This window comes from Erinaceus europaeus, unplaced genomic scaffold (genome assembly GCF_950295315.1).
Source record: "Erinaceus europaeus unplaced genomic scaffold, mEriEur2.1 scaffold_893, whole genome shotgun sequence".
Lineage (NCBI taxonomy): Eukaryota > Metazoa > Chordata > Mammalia > Eulipotyphla > Erinaceidae > Erinaceus > Erinaceus europaeus.
In genome coordinates, this window is record NW_026647813.1 from 1 (window position 1) to 14,785 (window position 14,785).

Sequence of the window (14,785 nt, forward strand, 5' to 3'; positions counted from 1 at the left end):
ACAGGTCACGGGGAGGTCTGGGAGAGCCGGGCTGCAGGGTGAAGCCAGGGGGGGGCGCCGTGCGGGCTGGCCCCAGGTCCAGGGTGCGAGGGCCGCCGTGGGGCCAGGGGGGCGGCCATGGGCCCCTGGAGGCCAGGCCTGGGGGACATTTAGTCCCTCCCTCCAAACACTCGGCCCCCAGGCCCAGACTCGCCCACGTCTTCCTGTGTGACCTGGGGTCCTCGCCACCTGGTTCCTCCCTGGCCAGGGTCACAGCACCCCAGGGCGACAGGCTCGCCCACAGCATTCCACCCCAGGCCCCTTGTCTGACCCGAGCCCCCAGAGGGTGGCAGCACCTTAGAGTCCCCTCAGGACCGGGGCTGGGCTGGGGGAGGTGTGTCTGTGGACCAGAGCATGGCCCCAGATGCCCTCAGGGCAGGATGCTGGTGTCCCCCAAGCTCAGGCACAGGGGCCAGGGGGTTGAGGCTGAAACAGGCACAGTGAAAGCTGCCGCCCCAACGCCACATGCCACGGGGGACACTGGTGCCACGGGGACACTGATGCCACGGGGGATACTGATGCCATGGGGACACTGGTGCCATGGAGACACTGATGCCACAGGGACACTGATGCCATGGGGACACTGGGGTCCTAGGCCAACCTTGGCTCACGGGACCTCAGGGGCCCAGGCTGCCCCCCACCCAGGGACAACCCCGGTGTGGAGGGGTCCTCAGCCATGCAAAGCCATGGAGTGTGGGGTCAGATTCAGTGGCAAGGCCCCTGCCAGGCCAGGTCCTGCAAGGCCCCAGGTGCCCAGCCAGCCAGCAGGGGTGAGTGCTCTGGGGCCTCTAATCTGGGCGCCATCGTCCCTCCATTCCAGGTAGCGAGGGACTATGAAATGAGAGGCAGCATGCCCCCACCCCTGCTGTCTCACGCCCCACGCTGAGAGCCACCCCCCAGCCAGTGGTGTCTCCTCAGTCACGTTCCTGTAACGGGTCTTTGGGACACTGTCTCCATGCTGACGTCGGCGTGGGGGCAGAGGGGTGGCGCCCAAGGTGCCTACCCTGTTCTGGGCCAGGGAGCTGCCCTCTGGGGGTTCCCTGCAGACCCACTGCCCGGTGGGTGGCGAGGGCGTGCGGGGACAAGGGGTGCGGGCACCCACACAGCCAGGCCGAGCAGGGGTCTAGAGGCCGCGGGTGGCCCTGCCCGGCGCTGGGTGCTGGTTGCCCGGAGCCATCCTCCCCTCCCCATCCCCCCACCCCCCTGCCAGCCGGCCGCCAGCTAGGCTAAGCAAATATTTGTCCAGCTCCTCCAAGCTGGAGGCTGATGGTGGGGGTGTCCAGGCACCCAATCTCTCTGCCATGCCACCCGGGGGCCCACCTAGTCGCGGCTCCTAGCAACCCCCCCACACACACACACCCCATCCGAGCCTCAGTTTCCCTCCCCGTGATGGGGGCAGGTGGTCGGGGCAGAAGGTTCTCCAGTGCTCAGGGCTTGAGCTGATTTCTGACCAGTTTTCGGTGAGACAGATATACACGTCTTCACTGATCCTGGAACCACTTTTTTATTCAGACAGAGACAGAGAGAGACACCACAGCATTGAGCCTCCCTCATGCTGTGCTACCACTGGCCGTGGCGTGGGTTGACGAGTACCCTGCCCCCAGTTGTCTCTGGCCTTCCTTCCCAGAATACCACCATCTCTGCAAGGGGCCTCCCAGTCTGGCTGCGTCCCTCTCAGGAGAGGACACTGATGGGGGCACGGGGGAGGAGGGTGCATGGGGGTCCCGGGCTCTCCTCCCCCACCCCGTGAGCACCCGCCCTGACCCGGATCCTGAGAGAGGGGAAACCCTCACCCCCTGCTCCTCATGCACCCCACCCCCCAGGCCAGAGGAAACTTCCGGAAGGCAGGCAGCTGGGGCTGGGCTTCTAACAATAGCCTCCAGCCTGGAACAGGCTCTCACCTACGGGGTGCTGACCTACATTGGGTTAGACAGTGGCTGGTGCTGGGGGCCCCCGTCCCCCCAGACCCGCAGGCAGGGAGCCAGAGGCACCCCCACAGCACCCCAGCAACAGGGTCCCCCCAGCCAGCACCACCCGACTGACCGAGGCTCCGGGCCAGGGCAGTCCCCGGCTCTGGGGGTCACAGAGTCCCGGGTGTGGGGACAAGACCACCATCTGGGGACCCCCCCTGGATTCCCAGGCCTGCAGGTGCCTCTCCAGCTGGCGGGGTTAGGGGGCTCGCCACCTGCCTCCTGCACACAGCCCGGGCAGAACCAGCGGCCAGCTCGTGGGGACAGGTCTCGGCCCCAGACGCCACCCCCAGGAGCCAGCCCAAAGAGGGGTCCTCCTGAGTGACTGGCTTGAGTCTGGGACCCAGAGAAGGTGGGGTTCCTGGGAGAAGGGACTGCAGAAGCCGTGGGGAACATTCCAGAACCCCCCCATGTGCTCCCTGGAACAGTCCCCTCTCTGCTCACACCCAGGACCGCCCCTGACACCCAGACGCTCCCCAGGGGTCCTGCAGACCCAGGTTAGGGTTAGGGTCACCATGCCAGCTGTGGTCACTGTCTCACAGAGACCCCCCCTCGTGCCCCCAGGGAACCAGGGCTAAGGTCACAGCCTGCGGAGCACTGGCGGTGGGGACGGGTGCCCGTTTCACACAGCTGGCGTCACCCCTAGGTCGGAGGGAACCAGGCCACCAGGGCCCCACCTCACCGCCAGGCCCCAGGCCAGTTGTGGAGCTGGGGGCAGGGAGTCCCGGGCCTGGGGACACCGCCCAGTGGGGCAGGACTGTGTGCTGGCCCCCCAGCCCCGGTGGCCTCCAGGCTGTCCCCCAGGCCCCCGCCCGGGGAGGGGAAGGGGCGAGGGCAGGGGCCCCGGGGTCCACCCCAGCCTGGTGATGTGGTGCACTTTCTTCACCACCACACCACCCCCCGCTAAAAACAGAGGTTTTTGAGAGAGAGAGAGAGAGAGAGATGTGGCACACCTGCTTGAGCCCACACCTTTGTTACCCTGACAAGACCTGGGTTCGAGCCCCCGCTCCCCGCCTGCAGGGACTGAAGCAGGTCTACAGGTGTGTCTCTCTCCCTTTCTACCTCTGCCTCCCCCTCACAATCCAAACTCAAGATAAAAGTAAATAACTAAAAATACGTGGACAAGAGGCAGAGACGCAGGAGCCCGGTGGTGGGGCCCCGGTTAAGCGCACACAGTACTGAGTGCCAGGAACCAGGCAAGGACTGGGGCTCAAGCCCCTGGCTCCCCTCCCCTCCCCTCCCCTCCCACTGGTGGATGGAGATGATGAGGTGTGACACCCCCCTCCCCTCCCTCTCCCCCCCCTTACCCTCCCCTGTCCCCCACCTCCCACTGACGGATGAGGCGCGACCCTCCCCTCTCCCCTCCCCCTCACTGGTGGATGTAGCCCATGAGGCGCGACCCTCTGCCCTCCACTCCCACTCCCGTCTGCCCTCCACTCCCCTCCACCCACCACTCCCCTCCCCTCCTCTCCCCCCTCTCCTCCCCGTCTCCCCTCCTCCCCGTCTCCCCCCCTCACCTCCTCCCACTGGTGGATGTAGTGGATGAGGCGCGACCCTCCCCCCTCCACTCCCCTCCCCTCCCCATCTCCCCTCCCCATCTCCCCTCCCCTTCTCCCCTCCCCTTCTCCCCTCCCCTTCTCCCCCTCCACTCCACTCCCCTCCCCCCGTCCCACCTCCTCCCACTGGTGGATGAGGCGCGACCCTCCCCCTCCCCTCCACCCTCATCTCCTCCATCCCCTCTCCTCCCCCCTTCACTCCCCCTCCCCCTCCCCTCCCCGTCCCCCCCTCACCTCCTCCCACTGGTGGATGTAGCGGATGAGGCGCGACAGCCGCAGCAGCCGCAGGAGGCTGAGCACCTTGGTGAAGCGCACGATGCGCAGGGCGCGGGCCGTCTTGTAGACCTCGGAGTCCATGCGCGTCTCCACCACCAGGAAGATGTAGTCCACGGGGATGGAGGACACCAGATCCACGGCGAACCAGCTGCGCAGGTAGCGGCTGCGGATGCGGCGCGGCAGCAGGACGATCTCGGTGCTGTCCTCCAGCACGATGCCCGTGCGGAAGTTGAGCGCCAGGTCCGCCAGGAAGAAGGTGTCGGACGCCACGTTGAACACAATCCAGGCCGTGGTGTTCTCGTCCTTGAAGAAGGTGATGCCCACGGGGATGACGACCAGATTGCCCACCATCAGCAGCAGCATGGTCAGGTCCCAGTAGAACCTGGGGGACGGGCCAGCTCACCTCCTGCCCGGCCGGCCCTGCTCGCCGCCTGAGCCCGTCCTCACCTCCTGCGCCCCGTCCTCACCTCCTGCGCCCGACCCTCCCCACCTGCGCCCGTCCTCACCTCCTGCCCTCACCAGCCCATCCCCACCAGTGGGCTTGCTCCTGTGTTGTGAGGTATGGCGCCCTTGCCTGTACTATCCTTGTCCCTGGTCTGGCTTCTGTCCCACACCACCTGTCACCCAAGACCTTCTGCCCCAAGCCCCACCCATATCATCACCCCAAAACCCCCTTCTCAGGCCCTAGGTCCCAGCCACCGTCTGCCTCCAGGACAGCCACCCCCCACCGGTGCACCCAGAGGGCTGTCCCCCGGGTGACCAAGCACCCCCAGGCCTGGCAGGTGGGGCCTCCCCACACCCAACCCAGCTGCTCTGACTGGCCTCCCCACACAGGCCTGGCCACCAGCTCTGGCCAGGCCCAGCCGTCCCTCATCTGGCCGACGCAGACACCCTGACACTGAGCCATCTCCACCTCTCAGCCCTGGGGCGACACTCTGCCTGAACTCTGATTGTTTGTTAACCATGACTTTTTAATAGTTGATGCAGTTTTTAAAATTACTTTATTGGAGAGAGACACTGAGAGGGAAAGCCAGGTAGAGGCACCTGCAGCCCTGCTTCACTGCTTAACCCTGTAGGTGGGGACTGCGGCTCGAACTCAGGTCCTGGCACGTGGTAACACGTGCGCTCCACCAGGCGCACTGCCGCCCAGTCCTGTTCAAGATTGTAGACGGCTTCCGGTGAGGAACCAGGGCCTCTCACCAGTGTCAGCAGCCTCCCTGGGCTCCCCCTCATGCTCCCACAGAGGGCGGCACAGAGGGCACATCTCAGCCTCACTCAACCCTGGAGTGGCTGCCCCACGTCCATGAAGCTCCCAGGCAGTGCAGGGCTCGAACCCAGGATATGGGCAATATGGGCTCTTCACTGATTCCCAGTGTGACCCGTGTGTCTGCCTCCCACCCCACCCCACAAACACATCACATCACACACACCAGGGACAAGCTACAGTGAAAGTGACAGCTCAAAGACAGAGTGCAGGGCCTGGGGACCCAGACAGCAACAGCCTGCACCCCTGCCCCCCAGACAGCACCCAGCCTGCACCCCAGCCCCCGGAAAGCAACCAGCCTGCACCCCTACCTCCCTGACAGCACCCAGCCTGCACACCAGCCCCCAGACAACACCCACCCTGCACCCCTGCCTCCCAGACAGCACCCAGCCTGCACCCCTGCCTCCAGACAGCACCCAGCCTGCACCCCTGGCCCCCAGACAGCACCCAGCCTGCACCCTGGCCTCCAGACAGCACCCAGCCTGCACCCCTGCCTCCCTGACAGCACCCAGCCTGCACCCCTGCCCCCCAGACAGCACCCAGCCTGCATACCAGCCCCCAGCCTGCACCCCAGCCCCCCAGACAGCACCCAGCCTGCACCCCTGCCCCCTGACAGCACCCAGCCTGCACCCCTGCCCCCCAGACAGCACCCAGACTGCACCCCTGGCCCCAGACAGCACCCAGCCTGCACCCCTGCCCCCTGACAGCACCCAGCCTGCATCCATGCCTCCCAGACAGCACCCAGCCTGCACCCCTGCCCCCAGACAGAACCCAGCCTGCACCCCTGCCCCCAGACAGCACCCAGCCTGCCCCCCCAGACAGAACCCAGCCTGCACCCCTGCCCCCAGACAGAACCCAGCCTGCACCCCTGCCCCCAGACAGCACCCAGCCTGCACCCCTGCCTCCCAGACAGCACCCAGCCTGCACCCCTGCCCCCTGACAGCACCCAGCCTGCACCCCTGCCCCCTGACAGCACCCAGCCTGCATCCCTGCCCCCAGACAGCACCCAGCCTGCACCCCTGCCCCCAGACAGCACCCAGCCTGCACCCCTGCCTCCCAGACAGCACCCAGCCTGCACCCCTGCCCCCTGACAGCACCCAGCCTGCACCCCTGCCCCCTGACAGCACCCAGCCTGCATCCCTGCCCCCAGACAGCACCCAGCCTGCACCCCTGCCCCCAGACAGCACCCAGCCTGCATCCCTGCCCCCTGACAGCACCCAGCCTGCACCCCTGCCCCCTGACAGCACCCAGCCTGCATCCCTGCCCCCAGACAGCACCCAGCCTGCATCCCTGCCCCCAGACAGCACCCAGCCTGCACCCCTGCCCCCAGACAGCACCCAGCCTGCATCCCTGCCCCCAGACAGCACCCAGCCTGCATCCCTGCCCCCAGACAGCACCCAGCCTGCACCCCTGCCCCCAGACAGAACCCAGCCTGCACCCCTGCCCCCAGACAGAACCCAGCCTGCACCCCTGCCCCCCAGACAGCACCCAGCCTGCACCCCTGCCCCCAGACAGCACCCAGCCTGCACCCCTGCCCCCAGACAGCACCCAGCCTGCACCCCTGCCCCCTGACAGCACCCAGCCTGCATCCCTGCCTCCCAGACAGAACCCAGCCTGCACCCCTGCCCCCTGACAGCACCCAGCCTGCCCCCCTGACAGCACCCAGCCTGCACCCCTGCCCCCAGACAGAACCCAGCCTGCACCCCTGCCCCCAGACAGCACCCAGCCTGCACCCCTGCCCCCTGACAGCACCCAGCCTGCCCCCCTGACAGCACCCAGCCTGCACCCCTGCCCCCAGACAGAACCCAGCCTGCACCCCTGCCCCCAGACAGCACCCAGCCTGCCCCCCTGACAGCACCCAGCCTGCACCCCTGACAGCACCCAGCCTGCACCCCTGCCCCCTGACAGCACCCAGCCTGCATGGCCCCCAGTATAACCTCTGCTGAGAAGTCTCTTCTATGGTGGCCTGGGAGGTGATGCAGTGATAAAGCTTTGGACTCTCAACCATGAGGTCCCGAGTTCAATACCCAGCAGCACATGTACCAGAGTGATGTCAGGTTCTTTCTCTCTCTTCCTATCCCTCTCATTGATAAATAAATAAAATACATAAAAATATATGTGAATCAAATCTTTATTTTTTTATCATTGTAGTTATTGTTGTTATTGATGTCATTGTTAGGACAGAGGGAAATGGAGAGAGGAGGGGAAGACAGAGGGGGAGAGAAAGACAGACACCTGCAGACCTGCTTCACCGCCTGGGAAGCGACTCCCCTGCAGGTGGGGAGCCGGGGGCTCGAACCCGGGATCCTTCTGAGGGTCCGTGGGCTTTGCGCCACGTGCGCTTAACCCGCTGCGCTACTGCCCGACCCCCCAAGTCTTTTTTTAAAATAAGTCTCTTCTATGAATTGCAGCAGCCTGGACTCAGGGTGTCACCTGCGTAGCCCCACCCCCACGTGGCCCCTCCTGGTGGGGCTCAGGCCGTGGAGCAGGGCCCTGACTGACACTCACGCCCTAGCGGCAGAGGCACCAGGCCCTGGGGCAGCAGGGGGCCCCAGATGTGCTGGGGTTCACATGGGAAGACAAGTTCTGTCGGGAGAGCCCCACCCCTGCCCCACTAAAGAGTGATGTCAAGGGAGGGAGAGACAGAGAGCAGGAGACACAAGAGAGAGACAGAGAGAGGGAGAGTGAGGAGACAGAGAATGAGGAGAAAGAGGAGAGGAGAGAGAAATAACACACTAGAGAGAGACCCAGAGCCACTGACGCATACTCAGGGGCTGGAACTCGGGGCCTCGTGCCTGCAGGCCCTGGCCCCCACTCCTGAGTAAAAGCCCCCCATGACCAGGATGTCGGGGCCCCTTCCACCAGCTACCCTGCTCCAGTGGGCCAGAGCTGCCCCAGGAGGACAGACTTTGGGGTCCAGACATAGAGGGGGTGAACGGGGCTACAGGGAGGCCAGAGCAGCCCCCCAAATGCACAGGCTGCAGGAAGCCCCCCTGAACAGAGCTGCCCCCCACCCCACCCCCCCAGCTTCTGACCCCCCCAGCCCACAAGCTCCTAGCCGCCACCCCCACACCACAGGCTCTATTTTTAAGCCATCTTTGAGTCTGACTCAGAATCACAGGCCCCCAGGTAGCGGCTCCTCAGCCGCCATCCAGAACCTTCCATGGGGGGCAGGTGTGGCTGGGGCCTGGCTCCCCCACAGCAGCCCTTAGGGCACCTCCCCTCCTCCGGGGCCATGGGACGCTGACAAGGCCGGGACCCACTGCCCTCCACCTCCACGGTGGAGCCCCTCCTCTCCTGCCGGCACCCCAGAGGCCACCTCTGTCAGGTGTGGGGGAGCCCTGAGGGGCACTTCGGAGCACCCTCCAAGCCAGTGCTGTACAGGCACAGACACACAGACACACAGGCAGACACAGACATACAGATACAGACAGACACACACAGTCATACACAGACAGACACACAGATGAGACACAGACACACATGGACACACAGACAGACACACACACATACAGACACACACAGGACCCCCCCCCCTCGGGTCACCCCACCTGCCCGGTGTCACAGACTGGCCCCAGGAGCACACGGCCCTCGGGAGGTGTGTGGGGGGAGCAGCTTGCAGCTTCCTGGAAGCAAAGGCCCAGCCAGCTCCCCGGAGACGGGCAGAAATAGACCAGGCATCTGAGCCCACTGGGGAGGGCTGGGCGGGCAGGCAGACAGGGCAGGGCATGGCGGGTGGCGGCTGGACAGGGGCAGTGCGAGTTCTGGGGAGCAGGAGGAGACAGATGGACAGGTGGAGCCCAAGGTCATGTGTCATGTGGTCATGTGGCTGCCGGCCACACATGGCCGAGGAGGTGCCACTAGGGCCGTCCTGCAGGTGGGGGCCGCACGGAGGCCCCGTGCCCAGGTGCCCAGCCTAAGACTGATGACCTGGCTGGCTGGGGCAGGGGCTCCTGGGGGCCAATGGGTGCTGACAGCAGAGGAAACTGGGGTGGGGAAGTTTACGGGCTCAGAGGCAGAAGCATCAGCTGGGAGCACCCCCAAGTCCTGGGGGAATCATGGCTGCCACATTCACCCTCCCGAGGTCCCATCTGCAGGCAGGTGGTCAGAGAGTAGGTCTTCCTGGAGGCAGTGTGCACACACACAGACACACACCACACATACCCCTCACGTGCACAGGCTCACAAACATGCCTGAGCAGCCTAGGGGGGTGGAGGGAAGATGTGGACCCAGCCCTGGGGGGTGGGGCTTGAGGGGCTCTTATGCTGCCCAGGAAGCTCTGTCCTCCAGACCTGCCTCTTCCAGGAAGCCCACTCTGATCAACAGCCTCGCCTGCAGGGCTCTTGGCTGCCCACCCCCATCTATGCTCTGCCAGGGCCTCAGGAGCCCCCCAGGACCCCCACAAAGCTCACTGGTTCCTAGCACCCTGGGGGGGTAGCCTCCATGCTGAGGCCGCAGAACCTGTTGCTCTGGGTATGGACTTCCAAAAGGAGAGGGCACCCCCATCCAGATAGCACCCAGGGGCCACTCGGCGCTCCTGCCTGAGTCCAGAGTAAGACTGAGCCTTGACCCCTGTCACACTGACCTGTGACCTCAGTCACAGAACCTCTGACCCTGTCAAATTGACCTCTGACTCTGTGACACTGAGCCTTGACCTCAGTCACTCTGACCCTGTCAAACTGACCTCTGACCCTGTTATACTGAGCCTTGACCTCAGTCACTGACCTGTGACCTCAGTTACACTGAGCCTTGACCCCTGTCACATTGACCTGTGACCTCAAGTCACACAGACCTCTGACTCTGTTACACTGAGCTTTGACCTCAGTCACACTGACCTGTGACCTCAGTCACACAGACCTTTGACCCTGTCAAACTGACCTCTGACCCTGTTACACTGAGCCTTGACCTCAGTCACACTGACCTGTGACCTCAGTCACACAGACCTCTGACCCTGTCAAACTGACCTCTGACCCTGTTACACTGAGCCTTGACCTCAGTCACATTGACCTGTGACCTCAGTCACACAGTCCTCTGACTCACCCATGGCACAGGGCTGTTCCCCCTGACCCCAGAAGTCTGGGCCCCTCCCATTCCCCCACACCCCCTCCTGGTCACCCTGAGGGCAGCACCTCTGCCACCTCCTGAGGTAGCTCGTGTCCCAGAAGCCACGGCGCACACAGGGTCTCCCCACCCTCAGGCACCTGGAGGGGAGGGTGCACCACACCACGGGCACCTCCAAGCCCCAGACAGCTCACAGGGAGACGTCCATGATGTCCTACAGCCTCGCCCGAGAACCCGGCCCCTCCCCAGGACCTGCCTGGGGTCCCGGGACCACCCTCTGTCCAGCGGCCTCTGGATACCTTCCCCGAGCTGACTGGGCAGGGCAGGGCTTGTCTCTCCCTCCTCTCCATTTTCCCTTCTTCTTTCTTCCTTTCACCAGAGCACTGCTCAGCTCTGGCTTGTGGTGCAGGGATTGAACCTGAGACTTTGGAGCCTCAGGCAGGAGTCTCTTTGCGTAACCATTATGCTGTCTACTCTGCCCTCCCCCTCTCTCCCTCTTTCTCGAACCTTTATTCCCACCTAACTTGTGACAGTTAATATACAGAAAGGAGCTTGACCAAGCTGAGGTCACGGTTTGGGGCAAGAGGCCCCCACGCCTAGCCTCAGTTTCCTCTGTCAGTTCAGGCGCAGGTGTGGACCCACCTGGGCCTTGTGAGGAGCAGAGGGACCATGGCCTTTCTGGTCTGTGACCCCAGCTGCCCTGGGTTGAGCCGTGGAGGGGGGGTGAAGAGGCATTGAGGGGGTGCTAGGCCTGGCCCCCGGCTGCCCATCCCCGAAGCCACCTCTGTGGGAACACCAACCCTGGCTTGTGGTTCTGCACAGGGCTTGGACCCCACAGTGCTGCCCTGCTCTTGCCCAGGGGGGCAGGTGCCCACCCAGTGGGCAGGTGCCAAGCCAAGGGGATGGGTGCCCACCCAGTGGGCAGGTGCCAAGCCAAGGGGACGGGTGCCTATCCAGGGGGGCAGGTGCCAAGCCAAGGGGATGGGTACTCATCCAGGGGGGCAGGTGCCAAGCCAAGGGGATGGGTGCCCACCCAGTGGGCAGGTGCCAAGCCAAGGGGACGGGTGCTCATCCAGGGGGGCAGGTGCCAAGCCAAGGGGATGAGTGCCCATCCAGGGGTGCAGGTGCCAACCCAAGGGGACAGGTGCCCATCCAGGGGGGCAGGTGCCAAGCCAAGGGGGCAGGCCTTCCATCCCCAGCCAAGTGACTGAGCAGGCGGGCTGGGCTCCAACCCCAGCTGACTGCTGGTGGCCTGTGGTCCTTCTATTAACTGGCTGCTGGCAGGGCAGCCCCAGGGCCTCAAGCCAGCTGGTACTCAGCCTCCACCTCTTCCTTGATGGCTCGAGCTGCCCCAGGGACTCAGCGGTGACCCCACAATGGCTGGGGCCATGGCCAGGACAAGGGCCATCAGGGCAGTGGCATGGGAGGAGGCAGAGGGAGTGACAGGGAGGTCAACTGGCCGGGCCTGGAGGAGGGTGGGCACCCGGGATCCAGCCCCAGAGGGTGCCACCTGCTGTCACCTCCGGGGGGGGGGGGGGCTGCTCTTCCTGGAATCCATGGCCCACAGCCCAGCCTCCCCGCCAGCACTGCCACCCTCTGGCCTGAGGGGCGGACAGAGCTAGGCCCACAGTGGGAAGTGGATATGGGAGGTCCCCTGGCTAGCAGCACCAGGTCACAGAGCAGACACCACGGTTTCTGCTACCAGCCCCAGCCCCTGGGCAGGGAAGGGGCAGGCGGCTAGACAAACAGCCTGCTGACAGACACTAACAGATGCTGCGCCCCCAGCCCCAGTGCTCCCCCACCCCACCCGCACCCAAACCTTGGTCCCTGGGGTGCAGCCCTCACACCTGTGAGCACCCTGGAGCCTGCCTCCGCCTTGCCCCCCACCACACACAGGCACCGCCACACTAACGGTCACGGCAACGGCCACACCAGTGTGCAGTGGTCGGGAGGGTCCCTGGACATCACACCCACAGCACAGCCCGTCCTCCTGGGGAGACGGCTCTGACCCCCCACGTTCACACCCCCCAGCGGTAGACCTCGGGTGGCAGACCTCGGGGACCCCAGCCGCCCAGGGAGGGCTAGGACTGCAGGCTCTAGGAGACCCCCCTCCAGGACCAACACAGGAGTCAGTTTGGGGCTCACCTCTCCATCCCACCCCCGGGCCCCACAGCCAGCGGCTCTGCTTCAGGGATGGGGCAGAGGAGGGACCCCAGGGTGACCCGAGATCCTGCCTTCCACAGACACTGGGGTACCCGCCCCACTCAGGTCCTGGCCCTACAGACCTCCCACCCCAATCTCAACCTGGAGCTGTTGTGACTCAGGCTGCACCCCTACAGCCTGCACCCTGACCTCTGCACCCCCAAACCCAAAACACCAATTTCAAAAGGGGAGAGAGAGTAGGAACAGGGAGGCTGGGCCAGTGGCTGGGGCTGAGGGGAGTCACGGGGGAGCAGAGGCCTGGCCGTGGGGGTCCTCAACAGCACCCCGCCCCCCAGGGAAGCAGCGAGTGACAGACCTGAACTGGGAGGAGCAACACAGGTGGGCGCCCCCCCATCTTAGGGGGCCTGCCGTTAGCTGGGGTCTCCGGAGCAGCTACAGACCCCCGCCCAGATGCACAGGTGCGGGGGTGGGGTGGGAGGTCGCCCAGTCAGTCCAGACCCTTCACTCTTACAGGGTCAGGAGACGAGGCCAGCCCCAGCAGGAGCCTCCAGGACTGGTTGGAATGGGAGGCCAGCGAGACCAGACCTGGGGGTACCCCAAAGCCCCCCACCTCCAGAGGAAGGGCTGGGAGGGCACAGTCCCCTTGACCCAGCATGAGCCCTCCTATGCCAGCTGGTCACCGGATGGGCAGCGGGCCAGCTCTGTCCCTGGAGTGGAGTCTGCAGGCAGGCAGCTAATGGGGGTGGAGGCAGCGGGAAAGGGGACCAGAGAGTGCAGCCTCTCACTTGGAGCCGGAGCCCGGGAAAGCGGGGAGTGTGGGGGCACCCCTGGGCTCTGGCAGGGGATTGGGGGGATCCTGGGGTGGGCAGGGGAGGCCCTTCCCCCGACCCCATCACACGTTCTCCATGACCCAGGTGTGCTGGGCGCCCCAGCCACAGTGGGGTCCTGGGGGCCACAGCTGGACGCCAGTGCCCTCGGGCCAGGACAAGGTCACGGATGCCTGTCACCTGACCTGGCCTCCCCTTTCCAGTGCTGGGGAGGGGGGACCCCAAGGCAGATGGGGGTGGGGTCTGGAGCACAGGGCGCGGAGGGACTTGGGGCAGCGGAGTCTGGAGGGTGGGTGCCTGTCCAGAGCAAAGTGCCCAGGGGTGCAGGTCCTGGGGTGCTGACTCCTAGCTCCTGTCTCTCCATTCCCCACCTCCAGCTCCCGCGGCCCCCCTCCCGCTGGCCAGGAAGCCGGGACCACCTGAAGTGCATGTAGATCCAGCCTCCCCACTCCGGCTCCCGGCTCCCCGGTCCCGCCCCCTCCCGCCGGGGCTGGGGCGCACCTGAAGTCGCTGTAGGGGTGTATGACCCAGGCCCCCGCCGACCTGACGCGCTCCTGCTCCCGCTCCACCGCCTTCTGGCTGCCGAACATCCGCAGAGAGAACTTGTTGACGGCAGGCTGCAGCAGGGCTCCCAGCTGGCGACGCACGAAGCCGGCCCCGTCCTCCCCAGCCCCGGCCCCGGCCCCCGGCGACTCGCCCGCCTCCACCGCCTCCACCTGGACGGCCGTGTGCACGGAGCCGGGGGGCCCCGGAGGTGTCTGCTCCTCCACCAGGGGAGCCCCCCGGCTGCCTAGCGAGGCCAGGCTCCCCCGGAGGAGCCGACAGTCCCCGTTGGAGCTGGCCTTGGCCCCGCCGTCCAGCTCCCGGGGTTCTGGGGTGCAGGCTGGGGGCGCGGGCAGTGGACGCAGGCGGATGCTCCAGCGGGCAGGGTCCCTGCGGGCGCCCGCGTCCTCCTCGTCCTCGTCCTCGGGGTCCAGGATCCCCGCCTCGGCCCCCACCTGCTGCGGGAGGCTGTACAGGCGCTGGCGGACCGCTGGCGGGAGCCTGGCCATGGCGGCAGGGCGGGGAGCAGCTGGGACCAGGATGCTAGGTCCGGGCGGGATCCGGGGTGCTAGGTCCGGAATCCGGGGTGCTAGGTCCGGGATCCGGGGTGCTAGGTCCGGGATCCGGGGTGCTAGGTCCGGGATCCGGGGTGCTAGGTCGGGGGTGCAGGTCCTAGGTCCCGGGTGCGGGTGTGGGATCCAGGGTCCTTGGTCCCGAGTGGGGATCTGGGATCAACGTAAGGGTCAGGGGTGCGGAGTCCGAGTCTGGGGTGGGTGCAGGATGCAGGATCCGGGTGCAGGTAGGGGTCCAGGGTCTGGGCTCCGGGCTCCGGGATGCGGGGGTGCAGAGTCCGGGCACGGGCTGCCGGGTGCGGGGTGCGGGGTGCGGTCCGAGGTGCGGGGTGCGGGGAGCGCGCGGGCCGGGGCGCGTCCGGGCAGCTGTGCGCCCCTGCCCGGTGCCCGGCCGCCTTGCTGCGCCTCCTCGGGGCGGCCGGGCGCCCGGACGCCGCTTTCCGCCTCCCGCCGTCCCTCCCCTCCCCGCCCCTCCCCTCCCTCCGGCTCAGGGGCGCGGCGCGGCCTGTCCCCG

General features: G+C 66.0%; 1 protein-coding gene across 1 annotated transcript; it reads right to left on the bottom strand.

The window, feature by feature from the left end:
- Positions 1-3,799: 3,799 nt before the first annotated feature.
- LOC103127782 (potassium/sodium hyperpolarization-activated cyclic nucleotide-gated channel 4) lies at positions 3,800-14,525 on the bottom strand (the record flags this gene model as incomplete). The annotated part of the gene is made up of 2 exons (XM_060184401.1): positions 13,658-14,525; positions 3,800-4,223 (listed from the first exon to the last, which is right to left on the bottom strand). Coding segments are annotated over exons 1-2 (975 nt in total), but the record flags the coding sequence as incomplete, so codon positions are not given.
- Between the last annotated feature and the right edge of the window lie 260 nt (positions 14,526-14,785).